Source organism: Zingiber officinale, chromosome 8B (genome assembly GCF_018446385.1).
Source record: "Zingiber officinale cultivar Zhangliang chromosome 8B, Zo_v1.1, whole genome shotgun sequence".
Taxonomy (NCBI): Eukaryota; Viridiplantae; Streptophyta; class Magnoliopsida; order Zingiberales; family Zingiberaceae; genus Zingiber; species Zingiber officinale.
This window is the reverse complement of record NC_056001.1, coordinates 47,551,576-47,567,246: the sequence shown is the minus strand read 5'-3', so window position 1 is coordinate 47,567,246 and position 15,671 is coordinate 47,551,576. Positions and strand designations below refer to the sequence as shown.

Here is a 15,671-nt window from a genome sequence, read left to right as displayed (position 1 = left end):
CGAGGCACATGAACTTCTTGGGTATGGGAGCATCCACCACCGCCTAGACAAAGTCTTTTAAGGAAAGCTAATATTTAATTTCCTTATATAACTCTAGGTTTAACCAAAAGGAACAATCGAATCACAAATTCGAAAGATAAAAAAAAACACAAACTCGAATAATAAATTCGAAAAACTAAAATTTAATGCCTCTTGTGTTTGGAATTCATACAAAGAAAAATAACTAGCATGATGCGGAAAACAATAACTAGTTATACCTTTTCTTTGTATGCTAATAAACTCGAGATCTTCTGCCGTATTCCTCGCCTCGCCTTGGACGTCGTGTGAGCGATAATCCTTCAAGATGAACACCATCCAAAGCCTTCTTCCTCCTTCTCTAAAATCCGGCCACCACCACCAAGGAACCAAAGAGAACAAGGGGAAAGGGAAGGGAGAGAGAGTCGGCCACAATAGAGAGCTCAACAAGAGAATAAGAATTGATGATACATGAAGTCTCCCCTCCCCTTCTTTTATATTACTTGCTTAAGGGAAATAAGGAAAGACTTTTTACAAAAATTAAAATCTTCCTCTTGTTTTTCCTTTTCCCCTTTTATTTTTCTTTTTCCTTTCTATTGATTAATTCAATCATTGATTGAATCAATCATTGATTTGATTGGCCGACCCCTTACTTGGGCACCAAGCAAGGGTGGCCGACCCCTCAAAAGGAAGAAAATAATTCTTGTAAAAATTTTATAAGCAAAGAAGGAAAGCTCTTATAAAATTTTACAAGCTCTCTTTTAATTACCTAAAGTGGATGTTAAAAAAGGAAAGTTTTAAAAATTAAAACCAAATTTTAAAATTTAAAACTTCTTTTCTAAAATTTCTTTTTTTAACATGGTTATAAAAAAGAAAAGTTTTAAATTTAAAACTCTCTTTTAAAAAATCATGAGGATGGTTAAATAAAGAAAATTTTTTAAAACTTTTAAAACTCTCTTTTAAATCATGTGGCCTAATTCAAATAAGGAAAGTTTTAAATTTTAAAATCTCTCTTTTAAAACTTATAGTTTTCTACCAAGAAGGTATATTTGTTTGATTAAAACAACTTAATTTTCGTATTGAAGGTATTTGTTATAATTTACTTTTCATTTACTTGATTTTTAAATTTTGATTAGATTTGACTTAATTACGTTAAATTAAGATTAACTAAGTTTAGAGTTTCTATTAATTCAGAGTTAAATTTGTTAAAGTTATTAAATAAAATTAAAGTTCAATTTGAATCAATCTTTAACTAAGAAAAATTACGATTTAATTAAAATAAAGTTAAGATTTTAATTAATGTTAAAATTAAAGTTGATAAAGTTAAATTAATATTGATATTTATTTTAACTTATTTTAATTTAATATTTATTCATCTCACCTAATCTAAGTTTTAATATAAGTTTTAAGACAAATAGATCCAATAATTTTGTGAGATGAATTAAGTTGAACTTCAGGGTTTAATTTAACTTGTGTTAGATTCAAGTTTAACTTTGGGTTCAACAAACAAACATTCTTTGAATAAAGCTGTGGTGAGTCACATGAGCATCATTAGAGTAACTATACATTCGAAAATTTTCAAATAATTTTATCCACTGAACTTAATAACGAAACTTTGATCTAACCAGCTAGGATTGACAAGGCGTAGCTTTAGTTAGTTCCACTAAGCCAAATAAACCAAGTCGAAGTCATATATTCATAGACATGCATAGATAGTTTTCCTAACCTACTATCATCCAAAACTTTTTCAGTATTGTTTGTCAAATTAAACTTTTGTCCCTAATTAAACTAATTCTTGATTACCTAGTCGAGTACACTATTATTTTGGAAGTGTCAACTAATTTGATGTCTCCTCCTCAGTTATTAAACTTAGATTATGTTAAATTAAGTTTTGATTAAGTTTTCATCCATATTTAATTACTTGTAATTTATGTTTAATTTATATTTTTAATTTTAAATTAATTAAATTGGTTAAATTGTTCTTCTTTAAGAGAATGCACTTAATATTTAAATTTTCTTTCAATTCTAATTTTATTAAGTTAATTGAATTATTTTTCTTTAATAGATTATTTTTAATTCTTAAGTTTTTATTAATTTTTAATTTTGAATTGATTAAATTATTTGAATTATATATTTTAAAAATTTATTTTAACTTTTTATTAATTATTAATTTTATATTTACTAAATTATCTTATGTTATTTTTAATATTTAATTTTAAATTTATTAAATTTAATTTTAATTTTATCAAAGTATTTAATTTTATATTTTTTTCATCTTTTAAATTGATATTATAATTTAAATTTATTAGATTAGTTTTATTTATATTCTTATCTTTGACATTTAAATTTTTGTTAATTAAATTATCTTAGTTTGGATTGAATTTTCTAAATTGATATTATTTAGATTATTAAATAAGTTATTAAGGTATTTATTAATTTTATCTAAATCTATTGTCTTATTTGTAAGTTTTAAATTCAAATTTATTCTAATATTTCAATTAATTATTCCTAAATTTTTATTTAATTTTAATATTTCGAATTAATTAATTTATTTGAATTGATTTAGTCAATGGTTTGTTTGACCAAGTCCAGGTTGATGCCGATTTAATTGAAGTCTTGATTGACTTGATCAGAATCTAGATTATTTTGTAGTTTTAAATTTAGATAATGTAAATCTAGATTATCATGCACTATACATGGGATAATTTCATATTTATCTAAATTATCATACAGATTATTTAAACTACTAGTGACATATATATTTTGAAAAATTATACTAACCTTAAGCACATCCCCTAATTCAGTATGCTTCTCCGTTAAGTTGAACTCGAGTCTTGACTCGCTTTTGACTTGATCTTCAGCTCCATCGACTTCTCATGAAGCTTGGTTAGATGAGTCCATAACTCATAGGCATCTCAGTGTTTTCCAATTCTGTATGTGATTTCATTAGGTAATAATTTTACAATTAAATTTATTATCTTTCTGTTGGCTTCTGTGTTTTGGGTTAATCGCCTCTGTGTTATGCCGCCATTGGAGTCGTTCATAAGGATGAAAGTTTCCATCTGCATTCTCCACAAATTGAATTCACGCCTCTTGTACATCTCATATGGGGATGGTTCATTGACATTTCACCCGTGTAATTCTTTGTACACCATTTTTCAGCACTAAAAGAAAACTCACAAAGATTCCAAGACTATACCTTAGGATAAGTAGTGCGGGAGATAAAAGGATTATTCGAGTAGTATTACACGAATTTTAAGAAAAATGATAATAAAAATAATAAAATAATATTATGATAAATTTTATTAAAAAGGTTATTTCACCAATTCTGACTGATGGTGAAAAAATAAAAATAGAATTAAAAAAAAATCGGAGGAAAACAACAATGATACATAATTTTCTTTCAAAAAGGAACACATTGCTCGATTGGTGGTTTCACCAATTCAGAACGGTCTCGCTATAATAACACTTGTAGGATCGGAAAGACGCTAGAGGGGAGAGTGAATAACGTTCGTCAAAAATTGCAACTAAAAACATGTATGCAGCGGAAGAATAAAAGACAATGCTAACAAAATCAAGTTTTACTTGGTTCAGAGCCTTCGACGACTCCTACTCCAAGGCACGCACTCGTCGAGTGCTTACGTTAGACAATCCACTAATAGCTCAAACGATTACACGAGTTAAGTACAAGAACTAGAAGCAATGTTACCGATAACAAAGAAAATAAGAAAGCTTTGATCGTCAATTGTCGAAGAAGCTTCACAGCGTCGTAGTAGCTTTTTCGGAGCATCGCGCAAGAGTGAAAGTTGTAGCAGTTGTTGTTTTAAAGCTCCTGATCGAAGACCTTTATATAGGCTCATTCCGGACACCTAGAACCCCTTTCGGCGCTTGGACTACGCGACGTGCTCCACCTCAGCTTCTAGAAGAGTTTTCGGGTCCGGGCGCCTGGAACACCCGGGTGCCCGCAGCACCCTCCCGGGCGAACTAGTCCGGGCATCCGGACTCCCCTTTTCTTCAGCAATTTCTCCCTGTAAAAAGGGTTAGTTCAGACAATAGAAAATATATTTATCCTGTAAACAGAGTTAGCACATCACAATAAAATTATAGTAAGTAGATCCTGTCTCCTCAAGACCAGGATCTAGTCAAGATCTCAACTTAGATTTTTCAAATGGACCTAAGTTGGACCGACACCTACAATTCCCTCAATGGGAAATGCGTTCTTAATGGATCTCTTATCCAGTTGTTTATCTTCACTTACCACTTGCAGTTGCTTGACTTGTTTTTGACCCAACAAGTCTTCCTGCCAGTTGTTAGGTCCGTAGATCCAACTGAATTTCGACCAGTTGTTAGGTTCCGCAGACTCAACCGAACTTCTCGCCAGATATCGAGCCCCGCAGACCTATCTGGACTTCTCACCAGCTATCGAGTCCCACGAACCTAGCTGGATTTCAACCTAGTGTCAGGTACGTTAGACCAGTCAACTCCTGCATATTTGGTAAAGCAATTAGACTACAAAATATTCTAACTTTAAGTCTCTTATCATTTATCAAAACATGAATTAAATTATTAGTGCAAATTGCATCCCAAGTAACCTTGAACACTTTTCTTCTTCTTAAAGACTTGAGCTTCTCCTCTTTTAGGTTAGGGCACTTATATTTGGAGTGATCCTTATTGATGCATCCACAGAACGTTACCTTAGATTTTGATGTGTTTAAGGTGTTTTGTACTTTCTTCAGATCTTTTTTGTGAACTTCTTTTTAATAAACATCTTTCATATCATATTTACTATTTCCTCTTCGTTGTTCAAATATGAGCCTAACTTGTTCTCAGATTCTTGTTTGAGTCTAGATTTGGATTTAGACTCCTTGTTTTTGTTTTGACCTACATACAAAATTATACCCTTCTCGGTTTGACTAGAGTTAGCTTGTTCATGTAATTATAACTCGCAAAATAATTCGTTTAATTTAATAATAGAAAGATCATTTGAAACTTTATAATTATGGCAATATTTATATTGCATCTACTATAAATGTCCATAAAGCATTTTGAAGGAAAGAATTTAGAACATATCTTATTATGTCATGATTTTCGAGTTAGTGGCCGAAGAGGTGGAGCCCATTGATGATGTCGTTGATTTTTGCATGTAGTTGAGTCACGATTTCTCCATACAACATTTTAATATTGAATAACTGATTCAAGAGTAGATCCCGTTTAGTTACTTTTGAGTCGCCGATTCCTTCATGCAATTTGATTAGTCAGTCCCATAATTTTTTAGAGTTGTCGAATGGACCAACTCGGTTGAGCTTCTCTTTGGTTAGGTCGTATTAGAGTATGTTCATCGCCTTGTAGTCGACTTGGGCCTTCCTTTCTAAGTTTAGTGGTTATCCATTCAGTTGAGGGTGAGTACCCCTTTATGATTGTGAACCACACATATCGATGTCAGATTTTAAGCAGCACTTCATCCTTCGTTTTTAGTATCTGAAGTCTTCTCCATTGAATAGTGGAAAACGGATTATATTGTATCCTTCTTGATGAGACATCGACATTCTTACAATAAGAGATAAACCAAAAAAATATTTCAAAGACTATCTTGAAATTAGTAGTGCGAGATAGAAGAAATAATGTTATAAAGAAAGAAAACTTTTTTTAAAAATAGAAAAGATTTTAAAAGGCTTGAAAAACTATTAAGCTATTTTAGAACAACCTTGTCCTGATACTAATTCTTGGATTATAGTAAACGAGAGATCGATTAAAATCTTTTCGAAGTAAATAAAGATAAAATAGAGTTTGCAACGGAATAAAAAAGAAACACGTTTTCTTTTTACTTGGTTTGTAGTCTTGTGACTATTACTCTAAGGCCCACGATCCTTAATTACTTTCGTTGGACAATCCACTAATAATTGAATCGTATAGAATCAGAAGGATAGTAATTAAAATGTTATCTCCGTACAAATAAAATACAAGCTATATAAAAAGTATACTGATAAAGGATGAATACAGATGAGACTTTCATAATGATGAGCCTTCCAGCATCGTAGTAGCAGAAGCTTGCACGAAACTTGAATAAGCGCTGTAGAAGTTCAAATAATGGAATCAGTGTCATCTCAGCTCAAATCCCGAGGTCTTTATATATGCACCGTTCGATCAACTGAAAGACCGTTCAATTGACTGAACCTTTCAATCAATTAAACCAAGCATTGATCGACTAAACCTCAGTGTCTTTCCTTCTTTGCTCAGATCTAATCCGTCCAATCCTGTATATCATGTGATTTAGTCGACTAATCTTGATGAATCATCGACTGAAACTGAATCTACCTTTTCTATGTTGATTCGATCTGATCTTTAACGTTACCAAAATTAGATCGATCAACTAATCCAAGGCTTCGGTTGATTGATAACACTATATTTCCAAGTTTGCAGAACTTGCTTGTGTCTATGCCACGTTGGCTGGATCGACTGAACCGCCTGTTTAGTCCACCGAACCCTCAATCAACCGAAACTTTATTCAATTTACAAAACAAAGTTTCCACAGTAACAATATAATAATAGTCATGCAAAATAGAGTTAGATAGATATGAATATGCATGAGTAGTATGACAGTTAGGACTGTCTTGATCTCAACTTAAAACCTCCTGGTTTCTTCAATTTGATCAACGCCTAGGGTTTGTCCCTACCGGGATACGACCTCATTGCACTCTCTCCAGAAGCTTACCTCAACTCGCCTGTCAAATATCGAGTCCTCCAAGCCTATTTGGACTTTAACGGTTCAGTATTAGATCGGCCAGTCAAGACTTCCACTTCATATATGGTTTCCACAATCTGCTGAGACTTTCCTTGCCTAGTATCAAATCCAACTGACCTAATAGAATTTTCCAAGTTGAGCATTCTACACACTTGATCAATTAATCAGATAACAATAAGATTTAACTTAAACTTTTAATAACATCAAAATATAGATTTGATTTTGATGCTCCCTGCACCAGCATCTTCGATATCCATCATGATAAAATATTCCAAAGAATAGTAGCCGCCCATGATTTACCTCCTCCATATTAACGAGGGCACTGGGGGCAAACGTATTCGCCTTTTGCCACAATGATGAAATATTCCATCCCTCTAATAGGCAAAATCTTTGATTCCAAATGGTGGTGCTCAAACATCGAAACCAAGCTCATCTTAAAAGTCTATCTTAATTCTGGTTCCTCTAACACCTTACCCTCTCGATGGTAAGTTTAATCAAACAACCAATAAAGTTCTAATACCACTTGTTAGATTCGTGAATGCAACTAAAGGGGGTGAATAGATGCCCGTTCTCTTTCTTTGTTAGATCATACTAGTTTACAAGATATTAATGTGCAACATAAATACAATAATAAACATCAAAACACACAATCAGACAACCATACAAACTAATTTACATGGTTTGAAACCCTAATTCCTACGATCTATTGATAGATTATCCTGGAAATCACTACTACCTTTTCTCCTCTTCTGATACCTTCTAGAAACAGAGAAATCTCTTGCAATAATCCATTCTTACAGCAATGCAACTGAGACAAATACAAGCAAATATAAACAATACAATAACTGACGATTAGAACAATGAGAACCCTTTTGCTTGTTTTGGATTGCTTCGAAATAGCTCTTAAATGTAGTAGCACTCCCCAAGAAACCAAACAAGAGCTGATGTCAAACCTCTCCTCAAATCCCACTTTTATCGAGCTTTTATTTGTTCTGAACTATGTCAATCAGTTGATTATTTTATCTCTGACAAGTCGACTAATTTTCACTGCTCCACTATAACACGCAAGGAATTCCAAAGCTGCCATGGCCTTATTCATCATTGGCTCTTTCCTATTTGTATTCACTTGAACAAATCCTTTTGTTTGTTAGCATTTCAGCTCGAGTCAATTGTTCCATCAGTAGAGTGCCATCTTCGGCAGTCAACTGCTTCAGACCACAAATCCCTGAACAACCTTTTATGGTTCTAAATTCTTCAATCGACTCTCATAAACTCATCAGTTGACTGACAATCCATTCTGTAAACCTAAAATCTGACCAAATCACAACTTAATACTTTTGAATTCATTAGTTGATTAGTACTCAGGTTCCAATCACCCTAAGGTTGAATCCATGTCGTACAAAGAGACCTTGTATCTTCGGGACTTTCTCATTTTCTTAATAAAAGTTGACCTCGACTTACTAGGATTTTATCCTTGCTTAGTATCTAATTGATCTTATCTTACCAGGATTTCCCATGCCCTGCTTACATCTATTGCCTAGTATCTTTGCCTCAACCTAGTAGGGTTTCTGCTTGTCTAGTCTCAAGTCAGCCTTAATCCGCCAGACTTTCAATACCTAGAATTCACTCCAATAGAACTTTCAATGTATAAAAACTAATTTTTTGGGATTTCAACAATTGACTAACGTCTAGTCACTTTGACTTGTCAGGACTTCATCATTTGCTTAGAGCTTAATCCTCTAGAACCTCATCACTGGTCAAGCTTGTCTAGACTTCCATCTCAGCTAAACATTGAGTCCTCCATGACCTTCTTCACTTGTCTAATATTTAGCCCTCTCTGACTTATTAGGACTTCCATTACAAACACAGGTTGAACTTCTACATTGCCAAGTGTTTAGTCAACCTTGATCCACTTAGTTTTTTTTTCTTGTCAACTATTTATTGGACTTCAACACTTACAAATGTCGGATCAACCTCGACATATTTGGACTTTGTTTACTATCAAATATCACATTAATCTTAGCCTACTTAACTCATCCAATCAACATATTGTTTAAACATTAAAAAAAACACATCCTTGGTCTTATCAAGACTAATCTACACTGATTGCACCAATATAGTCCTTACCTAAAAGATCTTTCAATGCAAGGATGAAACCTTGGATTTGAATCTTTCAACCCTCTTAATTGTCTTTGGCGCTTGATATGAGTATAGGAGAGTTCAGAGAAAATTCAAAGAATTTTGACTAACGAACGATAATGTTAAAATTTTGGTCAATTAGTGAAACACTTAGGTTGCCTCAACAATTTTAAGTCGACAAACCATAAGTGTTAGGTTAACCTAACTTACATACCATAAGTTAACTCTAAAATTTTCTACTTAGAGAGATTCACCATAAATATTATGTTGACTAACTTTTCTTGTCATCCTATAAAGGATTAATTAATCCCACCTTGAGAAAGTTTGTCTTTAAAAATTTGCCTACCAAGGTGGCCAAGGCCTACCCTCAACCCAAAGGTTTGACTCTTGGAATATGCAATCTTGACAGGTTGACTAGCCTTCAAGAACAAAGCTATCTAAAACCTTGTAGGTCGTCTCTTCACTTAGCATCACTTTTGTCCAATTCACAAATCAATATAACTTGACCCAAAGGTACTATTAAGTTTATTTGGCTTAAAGACTAAGTTCTCTAGGTAGCAACTCCCACCTAGAAACTAGACTTGTTTCACAAATAACTAGCTGAAATAAGCCCAAAGGAATACAATACTAGTCATAATTAGTCTTCGGGCAAAAGTCTAACTTGACATCTTCCATCGAGATACAAGCTCCATGTTACTCCATGTTCATTCCATTTCACACATCAATTAAGCTTTCTTCATGACTCCTATTGGATTTGAAAATGATTTAAGTAAATATGCTTGGTCTTCAAGAGTATATCATCCATTAAAATGATCTTTTAAACTTAAATATTAATATCAAAACATCTGAATTAACGCTAACCACAAGGAAAAAATTATTTTCCCAACCAATATGACAAAGCTCAACTCTAAGTATGATTACTAAAAATTGACATGAATGATTCCAATATATAATATGAGTGGCATAAGTTAACTTACTACTACATAAAGAATATGAGCAAATATGGTACGATACAAATCGTCGCCTCTAGATAGAATCTTGTATGGTTATTTAATTAAGTTATATTTAAAAAAGACAGAATCTTGTAAAACCCACAATTTCTACACTGGCTTCCGAATAGAACTAGATGGTCAATTTGGAACTAAAATGGTACCTGCATACTATTTTAACGTCTAGAAAACAACACTGTACTATAGCTAACTAATTCTATATCGTTTAAACTACCTGTTGGGGATTCAAATTGGATATCAGTACATAAACAGGAACTCGATTCTAAGGTTATAAACTATGGTTAAATGCAAAACTGAACATCATATAGTTTACGGTATATTCATGCAAACGAGAAAGTAAAATAAGACAAAAATCTTGTGGCACCTTAACTATGCAAGTCAGCCCTTCCTTGCTTATAGAAACAAATGAGAACACCAACAAAGTTCCAGTGCTTATTAACTAAATAAGCATTGTAAGCTTTCAAAGGTTCCCATGTCTCTGACTTGGCTTTTTATTCTGTTCCATCAATAAACTTATGTGTCATTTGTACTCGGTCAGAATGTTCAGTTAACCAATTCTTACAGACCCTTGACATTATACACAGTCATGTTCAGATCACATAACTGGGAGGTTCCATTCAAGAGGTCTGACAAGGCATCTACCCATAGCAATTTCCCCCATTATAATTGGTCTGGTATTATTGGTGTCGATGGGTCTTAGCATTAAGACAGTGGACAAATCAAGTACTACAGAATACATGAATTTACAGATCTCATACATATTCCTAGATTAACTGATGATAGTTAACTTTTATATAAATGTATGTGGGTGAGGAACCAGAAAAGGAACTCTAACTTGAAATAAGAATAATCAGTGTGTCCTTCAATCTTGCATATCATCTACTGATTACATAGAAGAAAGTTATCAGAAACTAAGGACAGCAAGATATCTAGAATTGAACAACAACTCACCTGCATATACTTGTAAATGGAGAATATGTGTGATCAGAACATCAATTAGAAGTAAAACCCCAAATAATAATAATAATAAAAAACATGAATCATCATAGTTTATACAAAACTAACCAGAATAAGGTATATATTGGACAGTAACTTCAAAATGTTTCACATACAATTAGGAGTTTAATTTAGCATTACATATCCAAGGTGCAAATGACAATCATCTTAACATAACAGTTAGCTACATACAGCTGAAAGTTTTAGGATATGCAAAATTTACAAGTATTACTTACTTGTATCATCCTCATAAAATTCTATGAATATTTTATCTTGACCTCATAGTTTACTTAATTTTTCATTTTCCCCAATAATTTGAAAATTTATATTTTCTTCCTATTGTTCTCAAAATAGAGACAAAATACCATCCACTTTCAATGACATTTTTTCTCCTGCGCAAACAGGGATTTCTATATCGCATGTGATAATAAAACGAGAGCATATTTGAAAAATCAAATTTAAATGATCTGATTAATTGTGTACAATAAAATTAATTATTTTGACATAAAGATATCATATTTTTTTATCCAACATCTTGCATTATCACCATATTACAACAATAAACTTCTTCTATTAGAGATAATCAATGGATCATGAAACAAAAAAATATCACCAACCAAACACGATAAGGAGAAAAAGGAGGAGGAGAAGGTAAGGGGAACCTTCTAACCATACTTACACATGAGGAACAAAGTTTGAAGCTTGTTTGAGAAGAAATTGTGATGACGTCTAAAACAATTTGAGAAGAGCTTGTGACCATAAATCTAGAAGTATGCAAGACGAGATTCTATGTGAAGAAGTGGAGGCTTAAAAATCAGAGCGAAAGTACTATGAGTGTACATGAATTATGTGCCTCTTAAGTCATTCATTTCCCTCCATCCAACGATCTTAATACTTGTTATAAAGAAAAGGCATCCAAAGCAGAGGGTCGCATGTACAATTTACAATCAAACATCATCGGCTACTAGAGTGATACTAATTAGACAGTGAAGTTAACTGTCGCCGATTCAAATGTGATAATAAGCACATTGTTATCCCCTTATATTCCTCTGCTTCCAGAATAACAAATGTAGATGGAACTCATCTAATTGGGCAAAGGAAAGAAGAACCATGCAAAGGAAGCATAAACATAGTTCTTCAGTTAAGGCCGTTATAATTGAAAATTAGCTAGGAGAGATCAGTCCTCACCAGTAGGGAAAAGCGTCAGCACCTTCCTCTCGCCATGGCTTCCCCTTCCGGCAGACTCCGAATCATCCGCAAATGACACTGCCGGTGGTGAAGCCAAATGCATCAATCCTATTCCAGGTGACGGCCCGACCGGCTGATGCATGCGGGATTGGGGCATGACACGGTTCAGGAAGCTTTGATCGACCCCTCCTCCGTTAGGCAGCTGTCCGAAATGTCCCAGATGCCTCTGGTGGTAGAGCTGCTGCTGCACGGCGGATGTGATCTGCTGCTGGTGCTGCAGGGCGGCGAAGGGAAAAAAGGGATCAGGGGACGCGATTGGCTCGCGACTCAGGAAATGCTGGGGCACGGGGGCGCTGGCGAAGAGCTGATCCGTGGCGGCGTCAACAGCGGAGATCGGCCCCGCGGCGCCGGAACCCCCAAGGCCCTGCATGCGCTTGAGGTAGAGGCGGTACTTCTGGAGGTGGCTGGCAACGTTCTCGCGGGTGAGGCCGTCGACGCTCATCAGCTGCATTATGGTCTTGGGGACGGCGTTCTTGATGCCGAGGTGCGCGACGGCGTCGACGAAGCGCTTGTGGAGCTGCGGCGTCCAGACGAGGCGGGGTCGCTTGAGGGTGCGGGCGGGCTCGTCGGCGGCGGAGCCGGCAAGGGCGGGGGAGGTGGAGTTGAGGTCGGAGGAGTCGATATCGAAGGGGGGAGGCGGAGGGGGCAGCTGATTTGGGGCCGAAAGGGGGATGTCGAAGGCGAGGGCGAGGTCGGGGGTGATAAGGGTCTGGGACAGCGGCATGAGCTCCTCCGGCGACGGCAGCTGCTCTTCCCAACGCGCGAACCAACTGCTCTCTTCCTCCTCGCTAATCCTCATCCTCCTATACACAAACAGGGATCGACCTCTTCCTTCCTGCTTCAAGTCTGCAACTCGTTGGATAGAATTTTGAGAGGGAGGAGTAGATCGGGATGGATTCAATTGGTCGTGGAGGAGCGAGTCAAGGCAGGGAGAGCGAGAGCGAGAGAAAGAGGGGCAAGTTCGAGGTGGATTTTTCTCGTTTGTTTGTGCAGGCTTGTGAGGATGCTCTGGCTTTGGACTCTCTTTACTCTTTCATATCCGTCTGGTCCAAGTACATTGTTTTCGGATTTACTACTGCTATTATTATTATTATTAAGAATTTTTAATTTAAACCGGCAATGGAGTCGAGAGTAGAACGGTCAGATGGGTTATGTGACGGAGTGGATCGGTATGTGATGGGCTAGCTATTTGACAGAGTCAGATAAATTGATTGGTTATTTTGACGGAGTGAAGAATTCTCAATCCAATTTTAACATGAATTGTGGTTTAGACGGTCAATTTATAGGCGCATAAAATTTTTAAAAATAATTATATTTTTAATGTTTTATTTTAAATATATTTTATCAATTAAATATATTTTTAAAAAATATTTTAGATATAAATAAATAAAAATGAATAATCATATTTGATAAAAAAATATTATTTTTATTTTAATATTATAATAAATTAACATAAAATTAAATTTACATATATTTCTCAATCCATGAGTCCATCATGGGCTTAGATGGATGTTTACTTATCTTGATTAAGAAAGATGGGTACATATAATATAATTTATACGTGTGTCATTTTTTAAAAATATATGATATAATTTTATAAGTTAAAAATGTTATATGTATCATTTTTTTATATATAGTAAAATTTTATGAATGAAAAAAGATATATGTATTATTTTTTCATTTGTTATTTTTTCTCCTATTTTAGGATGATTAATTTTAATTTTAAAATTATCAGTTGATAATTTATGTTTTTCTTCCTTTTTAACGTTTTTCTCCCATAGGAAATTTTTAATGAAGTTTATGATATGAAAAAAAAATATAGAAGAAAGTTTTAACCACTATATATGGAAGTTGGAAATTTATAATTTAAAACTGGTAGTTAAATTTTAAATTTATTTTTCATCTCAAAATTAATAATACGAGTGAAGTTAATAATTAATGATGTATAAAAAAAATTGATAAGTAGAGTCTACTGAAAAATTATAGGAATTTTTTTAATAATCGAAATGCCTATTTTTCAAGACTTAACTAATCTTGGAAACCATTATCAAGTCCTTTTCTATCGGTCTACGAGATAAATCATAGAAGTGTTGTAACAAGTAGAATGACATCTCTTCTGGTAAGATTATCCAATGTTAAGATTGTCCAATGTTGAATTGATATTTCTTCTATCATGAAGATAAACTTATAGACTTTTTTTATCCCTGGGTACTTCTATCCGTGATCACCCAACTTAAAGTTTTTTCACTAAATTCAATATAAACACAAGTTCCAATAAAGAATCAAACCGTAACACTTTCTTTAGCTATGATATGCCTTAACTGCTATGTCATGTTTGTAGGGATATTATAAGGAGGGTTTTTTTTTTTTTATTACAGAAATAGTCATAATTTTTTTTATGTTCTTAATATGGCATTGAAGTGATATATTAAAGATTACCAAAGATAGATTATATAAAACTCTATCACATGGAAGATACCCTAAATAAGATATAAGGGTGGTTGAACATCATTATAAAAATAAGATTGAACACCATTAATAAAAAAAAAAATAGATTCGAAAATAAATATAAATATACAGGTCATAGACATATAGTGAGGGTAAACTTCAAGTTATCAATTCTTGAGAATTGATCCCTATATATAATTGAGAAAAAAAAAAAAAAAATCCAAACTGTGATAAAAATAACTATTATTTAAAATTGTAATATTTAGACTTACAATATTATATTTTTATGATTTAATATAATGTGAATAATTTAGTACAATACAAATATATTTACGGGGATCTAAATATGATTTTGAGAACTTGAACTCACTTCTCTCTATGTCCAATTAATTTTTAAAGACATGCTCATCGCTTCATAACTAATGTTCTAATCTTTCCATTGGAAAAAATTAATTTCACCTAAAAATCCTCAGGGTTAAATATGCATGACAACAAAATTCTATAAATATATTAGTGTTATGAAAAGATAAGATAAATTATCGTTTTAAGAATTGTGAATTCTTAATAATCATACCTACAAAAATTATATTTCCTTCCTTCACATATTCTAAAATAAATAGACACATTAAAATAGTGAAATCTACGCTTTCAAGTGATAGCAAAAGGGAGATCAAAATAGTAGAGGTGCAGACACATCCGTTTATTAATTATTAGTACCAGAGAGTAAGTAAGCATTGAAGATTTACCGTGTCAAGGATCACGTACTATTGGTTATTCTCAGATCATCAATCTTATATAATTTTATATTTTTTTTAAGAAAAAATATAGATATTGCGTGATAGAAAATTTTGAAGAAAAATTATTAAAATATGGTATAAACCTAACCTAAGCTTTCCGGGTAATGTGACCAGAAAATTCTCTAGACGTCCCTTGCAATTAGTCATTCCAATTAGAAAGAAATTGATGTGCTCTATTTTTTATTTTTTTTATATTTTGACTTTGAATATTCTTTTTTAATCGTCCTTTCGAAGGTATAAGAAAATATTTAAGTTTGTTGTATGTTGATAATAATA

The 15,671-nt window shown here is 33.4% G+C and overlaps 1 protein-coding gene across 1 annotated transcript; it reads right to left on the bottom strand.

The window, feature by feature from the left end:
• Positions 1 to 11,718: 11,718 nt before the first annotated feature.
• On the bottom strand, positions 11,719 to 13,181 carry LOC122015916 (transcription factor MYBC1-like). The gene has a single exon (XM_042573006.1). The coding sequence runs from the start codon at positions 12,947 to 12,949 to the stop codon at positions 12,080 to 12,082; it is 870 nt and encodes a 289-aa protein (XP_042428940.1). The 5' UTR covers positions 12,950 to 13,181; the 3' UTR covers positions 11,719 to 12,079.
• Between the last annotated feature and the right edge of the window lie 2,490 nt (positions 13,182 to 15,671).

Excerpts from the sequence above, each read along its gene's own strand:
- LOC122015916 (XM_042573006.1), bottom strand. The coding sequence starts at position 12,949 with ATGAGGATTAGCGAGGAGGAAGAGAGCAGTTGGTTCGCGCGTTGGGAA.